Source organism: Apteryx mantelli, chromosome 4 (genome assembly GCF_036417845.1).
Source record: "Apteryx mantelli isolate bAptMan1 chromosome 4, bAptMan1.hap1, whole genome shotgun sequence".
Taxonomy (NCBI): domain Eukaryota; kingdom Metazoa; phylum Chordata; class Aves; order Apterygiformes; family Apterygidae; genus Apteryx; species Apteryx mantelli.
The window spans coordinates 81979912-82002850 of record NC_089981.1 but is presented as its reverse complement, the minus strand read 5'-3'; the positions used below and the strand labels follow the sequence as shown (position 1 = coordinate 82002850).

Here is a 22939-nt window from a genome sequence, read left to right as displayed (position 1 = left end):
ATTTTATTCCGTCTCCCAGAGGAATAGTGTACCACTATAGGACGCTTCATGCCAGCATCACTACAGGAAGGGGACAGTTAATATGTGTGACATGCTGCTGTTTTTGTCCTCGTGGCCTTTTAAGGTCAACAGCAATCTTGAAACAAAACATTATTTTCAGAGGGCTCCTATGACCATCTTTTCTCTGTAATTCAATGAATATAACACTGGCTCCCTTCCTGCTCCTCAGCACTTCACCAATCGGAGAGATGAGTTTGAGGGGACGAGGGAGAGCATCCTGGTGTGGCTCACAGAAATGGACCTCCAGCTGACGAATGTGGAGCACTTCTCAAAAAGTAACTTCGATGACAAAATGCGCCAGTTAAATGTATGTATCCTTATAGAACAGTTGTTTAATATAGCCCAGCTGATCATACTGGGCTGCTCTCTCCTGATAGTATCACCTATTTTTCTGGAACCTCATGATAGCCAGCAGGTCTCTCTTGGACTATATGTGTTGTAAGATACCAGTAAACTTCTTATTCTCTGAATCAAGATTAACCAGATTCAGGATTCAAACTCTCGGTTCTATCTTGCTGTTTTCTCCTAACACCTTAGCATCAGTGACAGTGATATCTGACGTGAGGAGCCCACGTGGGTTAACAGTAAAAGCCACATCCCTAATTTCAGGCGTTCCTTTCTAGTGAGATTTTTTTTGAACCAGCATTAAGCTAGGATCTCTTCTCTGAGCGCATTGGTTGCGATTGCGACTGTTAAAGAGAAATAGGGTAGCATGTGAGTGTAATGTTTCTAAAGACCAAACTAGTTCTTTGCTGCCTGCTCCTGTGCTGATTTTCGCTTTTCCCTTACGCTGTTTTGGGATGTAGATTTATTGGCATGTAGACTCTTTGCAGGCCCAATTACCCAAACTTCTCTGCTACTGAGAATAAGATTGTATGTAACCAATGACGGAAGAAACTCTGATTATCTGAATTCTCACACCCTGATCCCCTGCAGGTTCAGGATACTGCAGTCATATTGATGTACACACGGGTGGAAAATGCCACTTCATTTGGAACTGTAATCCTGCTAATAAAACAAACCTCTGCACATCTGGGGTGAAAAGATATTTGCCAAATGAAATTAGACAACAATGGCAATTGCTAGTTTCATTTTTCACTGCACTGAGCTAGAAAAGGAGGACAAACTTCAGGCTAGAAAGGGGCATTGCAGAAGTAATCATTTTTCTTATATGTTCCAAATAGGGTTTCCAGCAAGAAATAACACTGAACACCAATAAGATTGATCAGCTAATTGTTTTTGGGGAGCAGCTGATTCAAAAGAGTGAGCCCTTGGATGCTATCCTGATTGAAGATGAATTGGAAGAACTTCATAGATACTGTCAGGAAGTGTTTGGGCGAGTTGCCCGGTTCCATCGAAGACTGACTTCAAGGCATCCCGTAAGAAGCAAGAGTCATTTTGATTCTTTTTGCAGGATTTTGGTGTTTGAACTGCAATGTTCATTGCTCATCCCTAGCAGCTTGACTGAGTAGATTGAGCTCAAAGGGGGTCAGGAACGCCTCAGTAGTTGTGCCAGCTTTGCTAAATCTTTGTCATCAGTCATGTTTCCTCATGCCTCTCCTGTTGGGTCTCCATCTGCAGAATCTGGATAATAGCATCGAAGTAATCCACAGGGTTAATATTTAGATGGTAGTAGTTTGAGGGCTTTAAAAGCTTTTTGCTGCTTTTTATATCACTTCTTGTTTTCTTTAATTTCAATAATGTGCTTAGAATATCTCTTTATGGATTTGTTTGTGAGGCTCCATCTGTCCACTCTCTTAAGGCAACCCTGAATGGGGAACAGCATGCTCTTTACTTTTCACTGGAAACATGTGGCTTTGGCTTGAAAAGAAAGAACATCTTTTAAAAAGCCAAATAGAGGAAGTAACAAACCTGAGCATCTGAGAGTAGCTGTTCACCCACTCTCGGCAGCATTTCACTGCTGACCTGTGCAGTCAGTTTGGAACTGGGTACCCCTTTCTGCACACCAGAGAAAAGTGTTTTGGTGGTAGCTGAGTGTCTTGAAAGAGGAGAGGTGGTTGCTGATGTGAGGATTGTTTTGGCAGAAGAGGAAGGAGGCAGAAATGATGCCAGAAATGATTTTAGGCACATGGGGTCTGCTGACCACAAAACAGTCCCAATAGTACTGTGCTGCTCAATCATTAGCTTATTAAGTAGCCTAGATCTATTAGAATTCTTACTAATATGCATTATTCTTTATTTTTAGGGCCTGGATGATGAAAAAGAGTCCTCTGAAATTGAGACAGATCCAGAAGACTCCAGAGAAATCCAGAACGATCCCTGGCACAAGAAGGCCATCAGCGAGGTGCCATCTTCCCCGCAGTCCCTTTGTCACCTTGTGCCACCTACTCAAGGTCATGAAAGATCAGGCTGTGAGACCCCTGTCAGTGTTGACTCCATCCCGCTCGAATGGGATCACACAGGTGATGTGGGGGGCTCTTCCTCTCATGAGGATGAAGAAGAAGGAACATACTACAGTGCTTTGTCAGGTGAGAAACAACTGCCAGGTGTTTGTTTTGAGATGGACAATTGCCGGATGTCCTGTGGGGGAAGGGAGGGGGACCGAGGTCTTGCTCCCACTTGGTTGGTTTTCAAGTACTACTAATAAATGTGAGCAGTCTCATCTCTTAGGAATACTGTCTTGACGAAAGGAAATGTTATTGTCTAAACCAACCTTATATTTTCAGAAACATAAGGTTTTTAGAAACCTTACTTTTTTAAGAATGTCTGATAAAAATAGTAACAACAACTTTTTTTTTTTCTGGTCTTTGTTTTCCCTCATTGTTTCAAATGTTTCTTTTTAATAGCTGGAAAATATTGAATAGTGAGGAAAATGACATTATTCTTTTTTCAGATGTAGAAATCACTGAAAATCCTGAGGCATATCTTAAAATGACCACAAAAACTTTGAAAGCATCTTCTGGTAGGCACCTGCTAATGCATGTGTCTGAACATGGCAATCTCCCTGTGCTGCACGCTATATTCCTCAACCTCTCTCATACGTAATGTCTGACTTCCTGCCTTGTGTGGACACCATGTATCATCCTGCCATGGTGTTCTTATGCTGCAGTATTCACGTGTACATTACAAAGCAGTCAACACATGCCATTTAGATCTTGCCTGGCAAATGCCAAGGTGGTTAATGTGCATTTCATTGTATTGATCCAAAGTCTTTTGGTATTTTCTTGGTGGTTTGCTCTGGGTAGTATCACTTTTTTTGGTTGTTTCTAATTTCAGTTGCATAATTACTGAGGGAAATAGTTTCAACTCTGCAAGTATTTTTAGCGTCTTGCATTGTGCACGACAGCACCGTGGGTGTCCTGTCAATTAAATCCAGAATGAGAGTTCCCCAAATCAGGACATGTCTATACTTGTTCCTCCTAAAATGCATTGCAGATATGTGATAATATCGTCGGGATGCAAACTTTCCGAAACCACAGTGCAGCCTTTTTATTTATTTTTTTACTCATACTTGTATTCAGATGTTTTCCAGAAGAAAACAGAAAGTCCCATAACTGCATGGCTCTCATCTCATTACCTTTGAAACACTGTTATGTTTTGCAAATGTGCATGCTTTGCAAGGAAAGCTGCAAAACTGTCGTTTTTATGCCATAACTTGATGCCATTTTATTCAAAGCGCTTTCTAACTTAATACAAAGCAACAGCTTCCTGGTGGAGATGGGCTTTTGCATTCATGGTATATGGTTTTGGTTTTATTTGTTTCAGGAAAATCCGTTGCAGAAGCTCATCCCTGGCATTCTCCAGATAGCCCAGTCTGCAGGAAACACCGATACAACCAGGCAGAGATGGTTGGAAATGTGTTGTCTGGTCCAGAGACAAGTACCCCCTATAAGCCAGGCTATGTGAGTTGGGGGCTTTGTGGGCACTGAACCTGTACTACACAGAGTCTGTGTTTGTTCCGGTGTCACCCCGTCCTCTTCCTTCCTCCAGCATCAAGGAAAACATTGGGGGCAGGGAGAGTGTTTATGCAAAATCAGACATTATTTCTGGTGGCTCAGGTAACGAGTGAGAGTCTCTCCCTCCATCCACTTGCTCAGAAGGCTTCTCTAAAGCAGTTCAGAGAACTCATAATAGCTTTCTGGTCAGAGTCAGTGTCTGGAGGAACCCAATTCCTATTTTGTCATATCAGGACAAGTCTAGGAGGACTTTACTGTCCAAGGTGGGGGTGCAAATACCCTCCCTTGATATTTACTTACATATATTTATGTGCCAAGACGACTGATTTGGAGGGTCCTTTTCTAGCATGCAAGTCACCATTTAATCCACTTTTGGACATTCAAAAAACTGCCCAAAAAGCAGTGGCAAGAGGAGAGATGCCATTGCCCGTTGATACCTCAGCCTCATGGCTGGTTCCCAGCTGGCCCAGCTGTAGTTCCATCAGCAGGCCCCTGGCTCAGCGGATCTGGAGCAGTTATCAGCACTCTTCCAGGCATGGGGTGGTACTGGTATCTGGCTGCCTTTGTCACCGCTAATCAAATCCATTGCTTTACAGTCAAAATTGCCAAGGCCCAGAATCCAGCAAACAGCGTCAGCAAATGTGGGTTTTCTGGTACATGTAGTGCAAAAGCAATTAATTTGCAGACGTGTCCTATCTTGTAATAATTAGCGTCACTATGGTGTGTGTCTGTTTACTAAAAAGGCACAGAGGGCCGATATAAACTGCTAGCGACGGTGCAGCAGCCCAGTGCTAAATCTGACATGTAAGTGCTCAGCATCAGCCCGACCGCCCCAGTATAACACACATGAAGCTTGACCTCCGACAGCTTGTTAGCCTCCAAGGCTCACCCACCAAAATGTCATTCCAGGTGAATCAGCTCAGGCCTACAAGCAGCGGCAGCATCAGCAATGAGAAAATTACATCCACTAACATGAGTGATGAAGAACCCCAAGATGAGCAGGAGCTTGTGAATATCGCAGCTGCGGAGAAGCAGTCAGGTACGGTGTGTTCAGGCAATGAGGTTGGCTTTGGTGCAGTGATATTTGTCCTGTGACTCTCGGGGAGGCAAACCAAAGATGACACAAAGGCAGCACACTCCTCCTGGGAACAAAATAGAAGCAAACTGCTGTGCTCCAAGTTAATGTATTTTGCTGTATTTTGTGAGAAGAAGCCGCCTTCTCACTTGACATTGTCCAACCTGTGCTTGCTGTTCTCAGCCTTTATATTTTCTGTCAGAACTGAGATTTTTGTCACTTATAATGTATTTTGACTTATATCTCTCTGCTGGTTGGAATGAATGGGAACAATTTCACTTTTGTCTGGATACTGGCTACTTCAGAGACTTTTAATCAGATTTCAAACCCAAGGAGTGGGTCCCTGTCTAAAACAAAATTGCCGTAGTTTGTTCTCTCAGGCATTGGTACCTCATATAACAAGATACTACAACTCCCATTTACAGAAACGTTTTGTCAACCAAAGCCGGTAGCATACTCTGTTCTTCACTGTGGTCATTTCTTCAAAACAGGGCAAGAAGCTGTTTTTCTTAACCCTTTGGGACCCCATTCCTGGCTTCAGGTGCTTGAGATTGTAATAAGATCACGTTTGTACTGCAGTTACAAAAGGGAATCAAGTGGTGAAAGGAGAATGCAGCTATGTGAACGGGTTACTCAGTTAATGCCTCTGGTCTCACAAATGGGCCAGGGTTGGGTCCCCTATGTGGGGTGAATAGAAAAATCTTTGAGAAAGATCTAGATGGGCTTCCAGAAGCAGTGTTAGTAAATGTACAAGTGGCATTCTCCATCTCCTTTAGCACTGAACAGATGAGACATAAACCCAAGTCCTAACTACTGGATCATACTTTGTCCCGTGATGAATTTTGATATCTACCAAGTCACAACTAGGCTCATTAAATTCCATCTCCTTACACTTAGTCTATTGTTCCAGCTGAATTAAAACCCTCTTCAATTAGTGTGGTTAGAATCCTGTGTAGCATTACTATTTGGATAACTTGACCAGTAGTAAGAAAACTATTGACTGCATAATCTCAAGAAGAAACAGTGTCTGGATAAGAGTTGTACATGGTAGGAATTATTTGGCCTTAAGCAGGTTGGAGCATAAATTATTTATCAAACTCCCTGCACCTGTTTTACACAATGTTCACCTTATTGATGACTTAAACATTTGCTGTTATGGCACTTGTAGGCATTATTGATAGATGGGAGCTCATCCAAGCTCAAGACCTCAGAAATAAACTCAGGATGAAACAGAACTTGCAGCAGTGGCAGCAGCTGAACTCGGATCTCAGCGACGTCTCTGCTTGGCTGGATAAAACTGAGGAAGAGCTGGAAGAGCTGCAAAAAGCGAAGCCTCCAACCAGCATGCAGATGATGGAACAAAGGGTCAAGAAACTGAAAGTAAGTTACGGCATACTGAGAAGTGGGATTTCAAGATGCTGACGCTCTTTATCGTTGTCTCTTGTGCTCCTAGGATGGGTAGGCAGCCAGAAAGCTAATAGCAATGCACATATTCAGGAGAGGAGCTAAGCTGTTTTAAGCTAAGAGGACTAAAGAGGCTATTAAGCAAAATGCTTCTGTCTTCATATGTGTAGATTCACAGGAGATGTGCCTGGTCACAACAGGCAACCAGGCTGAAATAAAAATCTCTCCCTTTGTTTCCTTACCAAGACAGTTTATTCTCTCTCTCGAACAAAACCATTCAACCCAAAACTTCTCTTTTTTAGGGCTTTTGTCTTAAAAGATAAACACAGAACAAAGCTAAACAAATGACTCAGACTTGCCAAATGCCTAAGGTCTGGCCTTGTCATGGGGGGGAAGTAAATAGTCTGAGCAGTGATATTTGCATTCTTCCTTGTTCTGTGCCACCCCCCTCTAAGCAAACCAGAAGAGGACTGTAAATCAGCCGAGTCTACCGGCTAGGCAGCCTTGGATATTTTTTTATTGAATTAATTGGGGGAGGGGTTGCAGTTCAAACAGGGAGACTGAGGAAGGCCTGCCCTAAAGCTGTTCTTTAACGATGCAGTATTTGCAAAGAAGTCTTAGCTCTTAAATAGCATCTTTGTCTCTCTCACCTGTAATCAGGTAGCTGGAAGATCTTGAGGATATATAGAATGAAACTCTTAGTTACAAAGACTACTGAAAAAAAGTCAGTCAGAGCTGCATTGATTGCAGGACTCATCCTGCAGCTCTTTTCTACTGCAAGAGTGCACAACTTGAAAAAGACTGAGTACCATCAATTTAAACCATAAAATTCTTAAGGATAGGAAGTATTGTTTGGCTGCAATTTTGCAGGAGGAGAGGAAGGAAGGCAGGCTGCCATTCAGGGGAATCTTGACAAACTGGAGAAATGGGCTGACAGAAATTCTGACTAGATGGAAGATAAAAAAAATTTTCACAGTCTGGGTGGCATGGTGTGGAAAGGGGGCCCGGAGGGCATGTGGAATCTCTATCCTGGGAGATATTCAAAATTTTGACTGGATGAGGGCCTGAGCAACCTGCTCTGAGTTTGAAGTTGGCCCTGCTTTGAGCAGAAGGATGGACTAGAGACCTCCATTCTTCTCAGTGGTGCCCAGTGACAGGACAAGAGGCAACAGGCACAAACTGAAACACAGGAAATCCTGTCTGAACACAAGAAGACCTTTTTTTTTCTTAAAAAAATTGTTTTAATTTTTTACTGTGAGGGTGGTTGGACACTGGAACAGGTTATGGCATCTCCATCCTTGCAGATATTCAAAACCCGACTGGACACTGTCCTGGGCAACCTGCTATAGCTGATCCTGCTTGAGCAGGGGTTTTGGACCAGATGATCCCCAGAGGTCCTTTCCAACCTCAGTGATTCTGTGATTCTTTGATGTCCCTTTCAACATAAATTATTTTAGGATTCTAAAGTTGATAAATCTTTATAAACAAGAGGAACTATCATGTGATGATCTGTGGGAATATTTTTCCAAATGTCAGGAAGAGAGACAGAAATACTGAGCTCAGGGAAATGAAGGACAGATGTGGATTAAGCCATAATGCCTGCAACTGAGGGAGAAGTGCAGGCCCAACCAGGTTAGTTTTCTTCAAAGTGAAGGTTTTGGCTTTCAAAAAAAAAACCCCCAAACCTACCTTAATATGCTCCTTAGTAGTGTCTGAAAAGTCATTCAAATGCAAACAGCTTTCCCCAATACCTGTGATTCTTTTGAGTGCATAGTTTTATTGTAAATAAACAAGATGTATTCAATCAGTCATAGACGCTCCTAATCTACTTTCCCCACCAGGACATGCTTAAAGCATTTGATAACTACAAGGCTGTGGTGCTTTCAGTTAACCTGAGTAGCAAAGACTTCCAGCAAGCAGATAGCACAGAGTCCAAAGAGCTTCAAAACAGGCTTCGGCAGGTGAACTTGCGTTGGGAGAAAGCAACTCATGCATTGGACAACTGGAGGAGAGGTTTGCAGCAAGCCCTACTGCATTGCCAGGTGACTATCACATGCAGGTTATAAGGGAAAACTTGTTAAAGTGCTACTGAGGGGTGAATACGGGGAGAGAGGAGAGGAGAGGGGTAACTCCTGCACATTAGTGGAATGTTTTTTCAGAATCCAAGACTGCTATTTTCTTCGTGTTACAAACTTGACTCTGCTGGGTTTGAAGGGTTTGGTAAAATCTTTGACCTGGATATTACCCTTTTATTATGCAGATGGAATAGCTTGCTAAAGTCTCACTAATCATGAATTTAGTGTCAGCTCTTTCTAATCCAGGCTGTTCATTTTATTTGTAGGCAAAGCCAGGTGAAAGCACCGCAAAGGTGTGGTTTTTTTTTTTTTTTTTTCCTCTTATGTGCAAATCTTTACTTGTTTCTCCAGGACTTCCATGAGCAGAGCCAAAAGCTACTCCTGTGGTTAGCAAGTGCTGAAAGCCGAAGGAATGAAGCGCAAATCACAGAGCCAAATGCTGACCCCCATACAATACTGGAATGCCAAAAGGAGCTAATGGTATGTATTGCACCTCAGGTTCCTCCCCTGAGTCAATAGCTCACCACAAAATGAAGAAGAATGCATTGATTTCTCTACAGCCCCTCCTTGAACCTGCTCTATCAGGCAGGCAGGCAAGTGGCAGGTTTCTGAAATGGGCTGAGACTGTCTGTATAAGACATTTTTCCAGAATTAGGGATCATAATTAAGTTCCTTATGGACAGTCTTTACACTGGAATAGGACTGCCCACATCCAAGGTTTAGGTCTGGTCCCTATGGCTTAATTACTGCTAGACCTATTTCGCATCATAGTTTGAGCAGGTGCAGCAGTATTTTTAAGAGAACTTAATTCCTTATGTAACTGTAGCAGCCATTCCTACGTGTTGTGGATTGTCAGGCAGGTTGAGTTGTTCTTTAAAGCCTTCCAAAGTTCATCCTTTTATGATAACATCCTCAAAGTTGAAAGTAATAGTTTGTTGCACTGTTGAGGTTTTTTGTTTCTTTTTTTTAGCAACTGGAGAAAGAGCTGCTGGAACAGCAGCTTAAAGTAAACTCACTCCAAGAACTCGCCACTTACCTGCTGCTTAAATCAGATGGTGAAGATTACATTGAAGCTGACGAGAAGGTCCATGTTATTGGAAAGAAACTGAAACAGCTTACTGAGCAAGTTTCACATGACTTGAAAACAATACAAGGAAATCTGGTGAGTCAGAGTTTAAATACTTGTTCATGGATCTTACTGAAAAATAACAACTTAGTAAAATTGTTTCTAGAAGACTGACTTAAAACTTAAGTGCTGCCACCTTCCCAAATTGAAACAAGAACAGTTCTAATTGGATATAAGGAAAAACTGTTTCACCATGAGGTTAGTCAAGTATTGGAACAGATTGCCCAGCTAGGTTGTGCAGTTGCCATCCTTTAGAGATTTCAAGATCAGACAGGATAAAGTCCTGAGTAACCTGATCTGATCTCATAGCTGACCCTGCTTTGAGCAGGAGGTTGGACTAGATAAACTTCCTGAGGGCCCTTCCAACCTGAATTATCTATGATCCATACCAAGTGTCAGGCTAGGCGTGTGTAATAAACATCATGGGAGGAGTTCAGTAGTCCACAGCAATGCATTGTTCGTCAGTGAGAGTGTCAGATGGGGTGTTCTCAAGCTAATACCTGTGCACATCTGCTCCAACACTGTTCCTTCTGGTTGTGCATGGCAAAACATTTGCCTGTGCCAGAAAAATTGGAACATCTGTTTCCACGTGACACTGCACACCTACAGAGGTACCTGGCTGTGCACCTACAGAGAGGCAACGAAAGACTGCTCTTTGCACTTCATCTACTGTGAGTTTTGACATGCATTTTTAAGAGGAAGGTGCGGTTACCTTATAGGATACAAGAGCATTCCTGCCAGTTCCAGATGACCTGGACTCAGGAGCCTATCATCCAGTGGCAGCGAAATCCAGCCCTCCTGTAAAGAAGGCGAGTATTTTTTTTTCCTGATATTTATACTGGCAGCATATGGCATATTTGGACATATTTAGCCTACAAATTTCTCAGATGTAATCATTTTACCTTTTAGATGAATATATCTTATTAGAGAATGTACAACAGGACTTAAAAGTTTTCAGCTGCCCTTTTTGAGAAAGAGAAGTTCTTTGCTGTAGTTTGTCAAACCTGGCTCATAAAAGCTATTTCTCTCAACAGGCCACCGTACGGAGAACTGTAGCTGGCAAAAGCAACAGCAGCACCAGGTAGGATTTTATTTTAACCTGATCTCTTTAAAGAATAGTAGTAATGGCAGAGGCAAGCTGAGTACAAGACTCAAAGAAACCAGAGGCAGCTCTTCTTCATAGGTTAACTTACAGGTGGAGGTAATTCGTGCCCACATCTAGTGTCTCCTCTGCCTACAAGTTCAGGGCTGCCTGTTGGGGAATTGTTTTCCTTTAGCATCCCTGCTCCTAAGCCTCTGCACTGATATGCAGCCTTTGCTTGTCTTTACTCTTGAGAAAATATTTTTTTGTGCCAAATTGGGGAATATTTTAATTTTAAATCTTCCTTTAATCCTACTAGCATAAACTTGCAACTCAGAGCCATTTACTAAAAACTGACCATGAAGGACGAAGGGAGCACTACGCATCCAGGACCTAGAGTCTATTCAAAGGACTGATCTCTCTAATGCCAGGGCAGAATGGAGCCTAATCAGCCTGAATGGCGGCTTTCCTTATACTTTAGCAGGCATTTAGAGTGATTTGTTCCTCTGCTGGGAAAATTGAGTTTGCAACTCAAAAATAGGGTAAAACCCCACTGATCTGAGCTATTACAAAGAAATGGGGGCTTTTTTTGTAAAAAGGAAAACCCAAGGCAACAGCTAGCTTCCTGCTGAGCAGTTCTGCATGCTTTCAAGTTTTATTTAAATTTTTTTAATGTGCATTGCATTTTCCTGTAGCGATACAGCGCTGCGTCCTGTGAGGGTAGTGTGAACCCTAGAGAGGGGGTTAAAATAAGTTATTTCATTTAAACTCTAAAGTGCTTTTCTGTTTTTTCCTTTTCAGAGGTGAAAGCAATCCACGTATGACTCGAGCAGTTCCTCGGTCCCCCTCCTTCTTCTACCGTGTATTACGAGCGGCTTTACCCCTTCAATTGTTCTTCCTACTGCTTTTGCTTCTGGCTTGCATGATTCCATCTTCTGAGGAAGACTACAGCTGCACCCAGGCAAATAACTTTGCCCGATCCTTCTATCCCATGCTGAGATATACCAATGGTCCTCCACCAACTTAGAAAGCAGCCTGTGAATCTTCAGCTATACCAAAACACACTCTTTGCGGTGCTTATTTTCATGCTGCTAGCATCAATCATCAATGGTGAAGTCACCTGATTAAATACAGAAACTTGTATACTGTGTTAGTTCCGCAAACCAGCCACTACAGCACCTGTGCGTCCTACACACCAATGCCCAACTCTCTGCTGCAGCTAAATAATGCCTCGCATTCATAGCCTCCCTTCCCTGTCACAGGGAATGTGTTAAATTTCACATCTCAAAATGTATATCTTGACAAAATTTCAACATTTTTTGTACAGGAAACAAACTTTTTCTATAGATTTTTAAACTATAAGCAACACAGTTTATACTTTGATGCAATAGATACAATTTTTATAGCTACAGTGGTCTTAAGCTTATGAGGTCATCAAGTACAATTCAAAAAAACTACTGAATTATTAGATGCAGAAGCTACGTAACAGTAATGTTATACACAGCAATCTGTCATGGGTTAGCAGGATAAACATGCAGTTGAAGAGGCACTTTGCCTACAATGACGATTGCACACAGTTCACATTATCTGTATCATCTTTTGATATGTGTAGAAACAAAATTTACATTTTTTTGACTCTTTGTTACTGTATTTTATTCATCTAACACATTCAATAAAAGGATGCACATTTGTTTTACATGCACTGTTCTAGCGGTTAGGACTGCTGTGTTGTCTTTTTATACCACCTTTGAAATAAGAAATTGTTAAATTGCATGGAAGTGGTTTATAATGCACATATTTTCTAGATGAAACCAATTATGTAGACTATCGCTGATGTATACAAATAATGTAATGACTTTTTTTTAAATGAAAGATTTTTTTCAGTTTTTAACCTGCTGAATAGTGTACAGTATCTTGGGAGAGAATTGTGCATTTTTATACGCTAACTGTAAGAGTCTTCATCTTTGAAATGAAACTAACACTTTAGGCAATGGCTAGAGAAAACACTGTGTACAGTCAGTTTTGATATTGCTTCGTGGTTGTACAGTTTGAGTATTCTCATTAAAATTCTGCCAATGTCTGCAGGGACTATTGGAGTGTCTAGTTGGGGGGGCTACCAGCAGTGCGGTCCAACAGTGCCGGCCCTGCTAGCACTGTACAAAAGTCAACTTATTTGCATGCTATCACAACAGCCTCAGAAGAAGCATAACCACTCTCTGGCTTAACAGAGAAAAAGTTTAAAAATTCAGAAGTGGAGTCTGTGGTCCCTGGCACAGGTCTTTTCCTTTACAACTGTCTGTAATGTCCTGGAGGAAAAACACAAAGTTGAACAAACTTGTGCTTATTACTAGCATGAAATGCTGAAAAATTTCCCCAGCATGGAACTGATTTGCTAAAGCATGAGTTACAGCAGCTGTGAAGGATGGGAAGAAGGGCACATCAAGGCAAGCTCAGTGGAACAGTAAGGGGTTTGGTTGCATGCTAAGTTTTTACGCTTAGCAGTAGTGAAAGTCATCTAGGTATTAGCCACCCAATTTCTTTAATGTTTACCTATAGAAAACAGGCTCTGAGATCAGCCTGTGAGGATTTTCCTATCCCAGCTACTCTTGTCACCACTGGTGGCTGCTTATCTTCTGGCAGAGGGATTTATGAAGTTGTTTTGCATTCTTATGTTCAGAAAAAGACAGTCCCTGTAGCAAGCAAACAGACAGATTCTTCCCCACCCCAGTGGCAGAAAAGCCTGATGTATTTCCAGAATTTGTAAAATAATAGATTACTTGTAGTATGGTTAAACAGGCAAACATAGCACCATGTCAAAGCTTACATTTTTTTGGTAATTTAGCGTAGTGGTACCCTACAACACAGTAGTACCCGCCCATACTATACACTCAAATACGGGTTGAGATACCTTCAGCTCCATACTGAAGGGTCTCAACAGTCTCAGGTAGAACTACCAGGACTCCAGCATGCTAAAAAATGCATAGATCTGGCAATGCTTTAAGACTAAGCATCCTTCATAGCCTTTAACCCTGCAGAGCACTGTGTATCTTTCTTTGACTATGGATCCAAACTTCTGCTACAGCTACCAGCGTTTGAGTAGTGCTGCATCGCAAGACAAAGGCTGGGAACCCCCAACACACACGCGCATGCACACTCTCACTCTCATTTATCATAATCTTGTATTTTGAAAGCAATTACTTTCAGATGGAGCTCATTTAAGTTTCTATTTCTGTAGAAGTCAGCCAACTCTAACCATTATTTCATTGCCAGGTTGTCACAAGTGCCCGTGCAAACCTTTCTGCCAAGGACTAATAGTCGGTTGCTGACATGATAGTCAGTTCTTCTGCCATTAAGCAACCTATGCGGGGGGAAAAATTGAACAATGTTAAAAGGGCTAAAGAAAATCTCATAGCCTGCAATTTCCTTTCATTATGTACAGTTATATCAAATTGTTGAGCTGATGTAATCTATATATGAGGCGCTTTCACAAAATTATCCCCCATGTCTCAAAAAAAAAAAAAAGTCTGGGAAAATAACTTAAATGTTTTCTTCTCCAAAACCTATTTAAATAGTTTTATTCCCAGCTGATGATAACCACCGCATTGTAGCCTGACACTGAAGTCTGCTTCAAACAAGTCATTATATAGACTCACCAATTTCTTAGTGTCTTCCTAGCTCTCAGGACTGGGATGTTAGCTGTCAGTGAAGATTAGAAAAGGCGAGAGGGTGAGTGCGCACAAGCAAGCGAGAGTGTGTGCACTCTTTTGCGCTTGCATCCTGTGCACAAGTGAAACCAGGCCAAAACGAGTTTTGAGATGAAGTCATTTCTGTGGCTGAGAGATGAGACATCAAGCTGTGATTTCAGCTACAACCACCCCCCCAAAATAGCCAACACCAGCTCTGCAAGCATGGGAAGCAAAGGAAGCTGTTTACTGTGAATTGGCACACACACGTCCATCCCCCCCACACACACACTGTTAAATTTGCCCTCCTGCATAGATTTGCTAGTCCCCAAAACCCTAGAAGCACAACCTACAGCTTCTCGCTGCCTCAATAGTCACTTGATGCCGTGAAACTTCTGTAAGAACTATAGCACCTGACAAATTAAATCAAGCTATAGAATGTAAAGTGACTGGGGAGTTAAGGCTGAGACACTCGCACACAGACACCATGATCACATATATCTTATTCCCATGAAACCAGGCTGAAATCAGCTAGAGGAAAGAAATGAACAAAAAAAAAGCAATAGATTTAGATTTCATGATACCTGTTTATTCAGCCACAACAATCTACAATGGAATGAAGTGCACAGCACTAGAAAAATACTGTAGGTTCACAAAATTAAAAAGCAGCTGAGAAAAAGGCAGAGTTCCCCCCCCCCCATTTGTATAACATTCACGAAGTACTTCAAAAGGCACCAAATGCAGTCCTAAAACCATTTCCATTATAAACTTCCAGTGAGGGTAACTATTTGCATTTGTCTTAAAATTTAGAAAACAGCGAAGCTAAAACCACATTTGAAGCAGGATTTAGAACAGAAATTTCTGGGGGAAATAAACATTCAGAAGAAACGTACAGTATCAACTATTAAGAGACATGCTAACGCCTTAGCAAGCACTTGCCTGTGACAGGTGAAGAAGCTCTTATCCATTTAGACAGTATCAGCAGAAGCTGGCATTTCTCTAGCATGGCAGTCTTGGTTTCTTAATGCATTTAAATAGAAATCACTGATATTGAACAATACATTAGGAGTGTAGGTGACTCCTATGCATAAAGATGGAAAAAGAGTTTAAAACTATCCAGATCATAAATAGACTGATGTCTTGGCTACGAACCACAGTATGCCATTCAACTCACCACAGTTCAGTTCAGTAGTAAAACATTGTGAAAAATGAATGTACATACATAATATTTATTTTCCATAATTTAGCAGTCCATTTTTTTCCATTTTTCATGTTCACATTTACAAAGCTCTCTTCAGTATTATTTTAGGCACTGATTCAGCACAATATATGACCACGTCCTTAACTGCTTTGCTGAATGAGAATCTTGCAGGACATAAATAATGATGTCAAATGATTTCTTCTTAGAAGGATGCTGACAACATTTCCACGACTCCCAGCTCTGATGGTTTGGAACAATCATCAGAGGACCACGCGCCATTTAAAGAAAGGGTACAGCCTACAGCCGGGCTGGGAATAAAGGCAGCGGCTGAGACAGTGACTCTGTCCTTCGGCTGCGCTAGCTTCCACCAGCCCAGAACAGTTGTAAGCTATCCTGCCGTCCAAAGAGCTGGCCAGAAGATCAATAGTCAGCCCTACAAAACAGCAATTCCTGTACTCACTTTAAGGCATCTCAAACTGCTCATTCAAAAAATGAAGCCATGCAAATCCATATTTTGTTTTTAATCTTAGCTACCACAGTAAGAACAGCTTGCTTCCCGTTGGCGCTTATCTTGGAGATGGCGGGGAAGGGCAGGGAAGGAAGAGTACCTTCTCTCTTTGCCATGTGCTCTCTGCGCTAAGGTCAAAATAGAACGATAATCACAACCACATTTTTAATATATGTGGGTTAAAGCACATCCTAGGAAAGAACACCTATTTCATCAATACACAACTGTTTTCTATCATCCGGACAAAGGAACAACCTTGGATGCACAAAAGCATGCTTTCTGGGCCAGCTTTTAAAAACCACTCGGTCCAGCTTAATGAAGAAAGCTCAGGCTTGCTTGCTGTAGAGTTAGGATCCAAACCCAACAGGACTATCCAGCAGCAACCTCACCATGCCTTCAGACCACAGTCCTGTCCATGGCCGTTAGTGATACTTGGCCTCCTCAAGATGAGCTGCCACATGGAACTCTCTTTTATGCCAATTTCTACATATATATTTTGAATCTCCTGCAAGCAATTCTAAATTACATTTTCCAGTAAAGGCCAAACAAGACAAAAATTCTTACCTCCAAAGAGGCTGATCACTGCTGACAGTTAGAAAAAGGACCATGAAACAACTTTCTGATTGTATTTTTAGGATCTCTTTGTTAAACAACTCTAAAGACCCAAACATGGCAAATGTCTTCCACACCCAACATGCCATCAGAAGGAAAAGAAGGCGGCTCCAGCACTTAAAAGGATGCTCTCTTTTCATCAGAGTGCTCCCTGTATGGATCTACATTCAATCATTAAGGAATTAACAGCAGATACATCCATGGAAATATGCACATTTATTTTAAAAAAACACAAAAAAACAACCCCCCACCCACCACCACTTTGTGGGCTACCTATCTTAGTTTGCTACACGCTCTATGGAGAACCCAGCCTGTGGGGCACTGTCTCACAGGAGAACATCTCAACACATCTTTCCCCCACACATCCCCCTCTGACTGGCAACATGACAGATGGCACCAAAAATGCGTCATCTGCCATGGAGGTGTGGAAAAGACCTAACATTCCTGGAGACAAATCAGATGACACACATCTGCCTAAAGTAATCCAAGAGTCGCCTCATTTCTCAAAAATCAAGGCTGTTTTACAGTTTGGTTTTAATTCCACACTTGAGAGGAATGTCAACGTGTTTTTGATAGCATGCATACAGAGAAGTTTGGGGTTTTTCTTAAACCCGTGGCAACTGGAATTCCCACATGAACCAAGTTTGCTCACCTCCGTGAACATCGCAGAACCACAGCATAATTTCTTCAAGCAGAAACAGCCGCCTCTGGCAAGGTCCAGGCTCAGCGGCAGAAGCTGATGTAGGACAGGGCATGCGATGCCATAGCAAAGCCGTGAAGGAAAGCTGTAAAACACCCCTGTTCTTCTTATTTCCTCCTAGGCCCTTGAAGTTCATCAGCACTGCATTCATTCACATTGAAAATGGAAAAGCCCCACAATATTTTAACTCAAATGCATAGTGGCAGTTTTCTTCAGACTTGGCACAGTCGCTCTCAACAACTGGAATGCAGTATCTGAGAAAAATCTGTGCGATTCAGACCGTGATAAACCCAACACTTTACTCAAGAGATGAAAACACTCTTGTTCATTCATTTTGTCACACAGCTGCTTGTTTATAAACTGTGCCATTTTAATGGGATGTGCCTTCTATTTGTCCAAATATAAATAGTTATGTTAATCCAAAAGATTCAACAGCTATCGGCTGTTGCCCATTTTAAAACACAATTAGTAACTTTAAAAAAAAAACGCTCAATAAGATGAAAAAACTGTCCAAATCACAGTGTTTTCCTATTTATACTGTGCTAGTAACAGCATGTATGAATTACAATGATGTGTGGCATGAATTTGCACCACTGGCCTTATACAAAGTCAGTCCAGAGCAAAGTAAAGTTCCCTTCAGAAGTTAAGATTAAGATTTATACCCACTCTTTCCCATTTTCTTTTGAAGAGGTTTATTTCAAGATTACTCATAAATTCAGCACTTTTAAAGCAAAACAAAAAAAAAAATCACTTAAACATTTCTTTGAAAAACTGTATTAAAAAAAAGATCATACAAGATAAGAAAAATCAGAGAAAGAACAATACAACAGGCATTTAGGCCAAAAGGTGATCAAGCCCAAGAAACACTGAAACACGTCTGCTGCCCAGCAGAACTTCTCTCAGAATGAGCAAGTACCAATGAATTCAAGACTATACTTACAATTTTTTCATTCCATTTGTAGTAGTAAATATTACATTCATTTAGAAGGGCACTGCTATATTACATTTTATTAAAAATAATAAAAAGGTAGCTAGTAAAAATTTAGACCATCACCAGCATCTGGTATAGTACAAGATCAAAACAAGACTACAGATTTGTATAACTCGCTGAAAACTCTTTATGCCCCTCCTATAAAAAACATTGTCCTTGGCTTCAAAAAACACCAACACCAAAGGTTTGAATAACATTCAAAGTATGCAAATGGCATACTCATTAAAGTCCCTAATCCAAAAGACTTATTTGGCTCAAAATAGACTTTAGGCGTGATCCCAATTTAGTTTCACCATACCTGAAAGGCTCAGAACATGCATCGATAATATATTTAGACATATCCCTTTACAGCAATTGCAATTCTTGCTCACAGCAAAATGCAATGTTGGCAGTTGTCAGAACAAAAGATGCCATCCTGCTTTTCACTGAGGTTATAGGCCAGGCTACTTCTCCTTTTTTGGCTCAGTGCATCTTAAACACATATAGAAACCAGTGCAGCGAGAGGGTTTAGACCTACATCATAAGTGAAATTCAAACAAGTCATCACACTTGAGAAGCAAAGGAAGTCCCAGAACCGTCATCCTCCTCACGTCTTTGAGGGATCATATCCAAGATATGAAAAGCACAGCAAAGGGCATGATGCACTTTGAAAACGAGCAAGCAGCAAACCTGTGGGAAGCAGGCAAAAGCAGGTCGTGGCTTAGCTCCCCGTCCACTGCTGCGCCCCGTGCAAGACGGCTGCGAGAAGTTTCGGATGGGCGCTGCCTAAGTCCATACGCTAGCCCAAAGGGGAGCGAGAATGGTTTGTTTCTAGCTCATTTCACAAGCCCTGATTAGCAGATCATACACAAATGCCAACAGCTAACATTCACATAGCAACCTTTTGTACCTAAACATTATAATAGATTTAACGTCATTAATAAATATATAAAACAATATGTTAATCTCACAGACAAACACATTTCAACAGTTAGCATTGACTGAAATAACCAGGCAGCTTGGTCATCATTTAAAGCACTGAAGAATTATACACAGCTAATAACACAAGTGTTAAGAACAGGCTCACAAAATATAAATTTAAGCTTGGTTTTACATTTCTGAAGAGACTCAAAATTGGTCCCAGAAGCTATTCTGAATGGCCTTCAAATGAAGCATCCCCCTTCCAGCCATTGCATATTTATGAAGAGAGGAAACTCCTTTACACTGTATATTATCTCGGCACTTTATCTAGATAAGCTGCAAAGCAGATATTCCTCAGTGACCAGCACACAGGTAAGCAAATCTCTCCCAAACGATGCAGCCGTACATTTCATACAACCTCATACTAAAAGAGGAGATAGTCTAGTCAGTGCTTAAAAGCATTTGTCTGGGAGAAAGAGACCTAGGACCTGACTCCTAGCCCTGACACAGACTTCTTCTGTCATCTTAAACCAGTCACTTTATCTCTTTGTCTCAGTTCACCCACCTTTAAGAAGGAGATGCAGTAATTCCCTCTCTCACAGTAGTGTTCTGAGGCTTAATTTCATAAGGTGCTTTTTGAGAATCTCAGAAAAGGCACTATAAAAGTGCAGCTATTATAATGTCAGAAACATGGACGAAGTTGTGCATCTCGCAAGCCTTTCCCAAGATACCTATGTGCAAGTCTAAAAGAGACGAGGACTCGCACTAGATCACCTAATCTTCAACAGTCCCACCGCAGTAGCTTTGTTTTCTCCCATAACTTTGAATAAGCTTCACATTTTTAACTCCAGGTCTCCATGGAATTAGTGGGTTGCCCCATTTCACAGACCGTCTCCAGTCTCCATTTGTTCTAATGGGCCAAATTCGGGATTTGTGACTGGGGACTTCCTTTGCCCTCGGAAAGTGTGGGCATTCAACATCTCCAGCAGCAAGTCATAGACTGGGACCACGTTTTTACACTTCATGCTCAGGAGATGCTCCAGTCCCTTGTTACTGTGAATGAGAACAGAAAATAGGTCAGCGGTCCGGGTCCGACAATGCAGGGAGGGACAATGCACTCATGGCTTCAAGAGAGACCTCTTTTTATTAGGAGTTAAGAGGATTCAGCTGCTGTAGTCCCTAGGGTCACTCAACACTATCAACAGTAACAGCATCCAAATACTTTGGGGTCGAGTGTTTTACTGTCCAGGGAACCAAGGTTCATTTTACATCACACAAACTGACTTTAGAAAGTGATTCAAATGTGCTGGCCCTGTTGAAGTCAAAGAGAAAACCTCTTTGATACTGTAAATATGGGAGGTCCACACTCTGCACCTTTATATGAAAGGCACATTACAATAAGTAGCTGCAGTGACTATCTACCTTTCCTGACTGGATGGACACCAAAATACACTGGCTAACTTCTAGCAGTTTATGTCCTCTCCACCCTGCCCAGTGTTAGATCCCTTAGACAGCTACAGGCTTTAAAAGTCATTTTTGTCAGACAGTAATACACCTTGCTGGTTTGAACACTCTGTGGCTGTATCACTATTTGGATTAACAGTAGTTAGTTATTACTAAAATGTAGCAGTTGCACATATATATACTTCAGATACAGTCAAGGTTTGGGAGCTGAAAAGGAAGAGTGCTCACTCAACCCGGACATTATCCCCGCAGAAGGACTGGCAGCCAGCCAACGCTTGGCTGGCCTGGTGGATTGGATTGGGAGGGGGGCAAGGTTTCCCCAAAAATGAGGGTTTGCTGCAACTCGAGTTACAAATCTGTTAATGGCAAAGAAGAAGGAAAGGACTCCCTACACCCAGCTCTTGAGAGTCCTGCGTCAGTTGGTAATCAAGGCCGAGAGCACCAGCTATTTCCAAAATGGAGTGTAATTGGCCAACTAGTGCTAACCGATGTAAACGAGACAGACTGTGACAAGCAGTCTCCAGACTTTGGCTGAGGCAGGCACAGCATAAGAACTCATGTTTTAACAAGAAAGAACACAAATTGTGCAAGGATTCGCCACCTTTGTTTCTGCCATGCTGGAACCATGCTCCTGCGACACCATGAGGCAGTGTTCCACCATGGTGTGGACATCCAGATCACAGCAGTGCCTCAGAGCTGTGAAGCAGGTTCAGCTGTGGCTGGTACTGAAAGCTTCTACAGGGCCAGCTCTCAAACTTGCCACCAGTTCACAAACCGGCTGTGAAAAGCTGCCTCCAGCACAGTCCATGCCCTGCTGCTGCCAACCTTTCTCGCAGGAAGCCCACCTCGGAGGTGGCTGTCCCTCTACTGTTGACCCCATGCAAAGTCAGATATGCCCATCTTGTTTGCACGCTGCAGCCCAGCCCCAGGACTCTCACAAAGACTTCCTTGGACACACGCTCCATATGCAAGATGTAAGACAGCTTTGTGAACAGCAAGTCTCTGGGAAACAATTAAAGATGACAACTTTAAAAGTCAAGCGTCTGTTTGCAGGGCCCTGCTCAATATGTGAGGCCTTGTGCGAGAGTCTGCAGTACGCCCAGCAAAGGTGAGCATTCAAGGAGGTCCAGGAGCTCACAGGGAGCAGAAGAGCTGCTTCCCACAGGGAAAGCAGGAGTGTGGTATGGCTGTACCACACGAGTCACTTGGCAAAAACTGATGTGGTTCTGAAGAGAAGAACTAAGAGCTGCTCCTGGGACACATGACAAATTTGGTCTGGGACAAACATGGTACCCAGGGTACACTTTCCTCCTCCAAACTCCATACTGCAAATCAGTTTTGAAGGAGACAGTTCTCTTTAGGATAGAAGAGTTTTGGTTGTTGGGTTATTTTTTTTTAAGGGCTGAATTTGTGTTATTATAAAGGAATCATTTAATGTTAAGAGAGCATTTTAATATCAACACAGCATTCTGAGTGCCTGCCAGCCCTTGCATATATTGCTTATTTAGTCTAGCCAGAAAGGATAGTCTTAATGAACAGATATGAAGAACAGTACCTGGATTACCTCAGGAGAGCTCCAAGTTCAAGCCTTGCTTTGTTGTTGTAGTAAACACTAAAACCTTAGAAGTTGTATACATTCTGAAAAATTTACCTTGCGTGTCTGACGTGGGAAAGTAGCATCAACAAATTGGCCAGACGAGTCGCCTGCTGCTGCGAGGGGATCCCACTCTTTGCAATTACCCACACTAAAGCATCCGTTACTACATTAAGCAGGTGATGCCGCTTCCTGTTGCTTTCAGGTTCTTCTGCTGACAGAGGAAACATACCTAAATGGAGGAAAGAAACACGTGAATACTTCGCTCCACGTACTCCACCAAGCTCCATCTTTCATTCCCTTGCCCAAATTTGATAGCCACACCATTTGTGTACTTAATAATTGTTCTAGATCTCCTAAGACAACATTTTGAACATAGTCACTCAAGGACCTCAGCCAGACTCCTCAATCTGGCTGAGCCCTGCACCCTGGGAGTCTGTGGGGAAGTAGATGTATCCTCCACTTCCCAGTGGATTTTCCTTTCATGTGGTTTAGTAACTACTATGAACTATAGTGTTATGCTTGCTCTAATCCCATCTTGCTGAAAA

The 22939-nt window shown here is 42.0% G+C and overlaps 2 protein-coding genes across 4 annotated transcripts in view; one reads left to right on the top strand and one right to left on the bottom strand.

Moving 5' to 3' along the window:
- The window catches only part of SYNE2 (spectrin repeat containing nuclear envelope protein 2), a 189921-nt gene extending 177099 nt beyond the window's left edge, over nucleotides 1-12822 (top strand). The window contains exons 106-118 of the mRNA XM_067295082.1: nucleotides 230-367; nucleotides 1245-1439; nucleotides 2267-2549; nucleotides 2915-2983; nucleotides 3787-3923; nucleotides 4887-5016; nucleotides 6221-6432; nucleotides 8298-8498; nucleotides 8883-9011; nucleotides 9502-9693; nucleotides 10377-10466; nucleotides 10692-10738; nucleotides 11540-12822. Of these exons, the coding sequence (XP_067151183.1) occupies nucleotides 230-367; nucleotides 1245-1439; nucleotides 2267-2549; nucleotides 2915-2983; nucleotides 3787-3923; nucleotides 4887-5016; nucleotides 6221-6432; nucleotides 8298-8498; nucleotides 8883-9011; nucleotides 9502-9693; nucleotides 10377-10466; nucleotides 10692-10738; nucleotides 11540-11765 (2049 nt within the window). The 3' untranslated portion in view covers nucleotides 11766-12822. The remainder of the gene's footprint in view (nucleotides 1-229; nucleotides 368-1244; nucleotides 1440-2266; nucleotides 2550-2914; nucleotides 2984-3786; nucleotides 3924-4886; nucleotides 5017-6220; nucleotides 6433-8297; nucleotides 8499-8882; nucleotides 9012-9501; nucleotides 9694-10376; nucleotides 10467-10691; nucleotides 10739-11539) is intronic.
- A 5378-nt stretch (nucleotides 12823-18200) lies between these two features.
- Nucleotides 18201-22939, bottom strand: part of ESR2 (estrogen receptor 2) — a 60393-nt gene continuing 55654 nt past the window's right edge. For all 3 annotated transcript variants that reach the window (XM_013940845.2, XM_013940843.2, XM_013940844.2), the window contains 2 exons: nucleotides 22449-22623; nucleotides 18201-20386 (listed from right to left, as the gene is read on the bottom strand). In XM_013940845.2, the coding sequence (XP_013796299.1) occupies nucleotides 20215-20386; nucleotides 22449-22623 (347 nt within the window). In that variant the 3' untranslated portion in view covers nucleotides 18201-20214. The remainder of the gene's footprint in view (nucleotides 20387-22448; nucleotides 22624-22939) is intronic.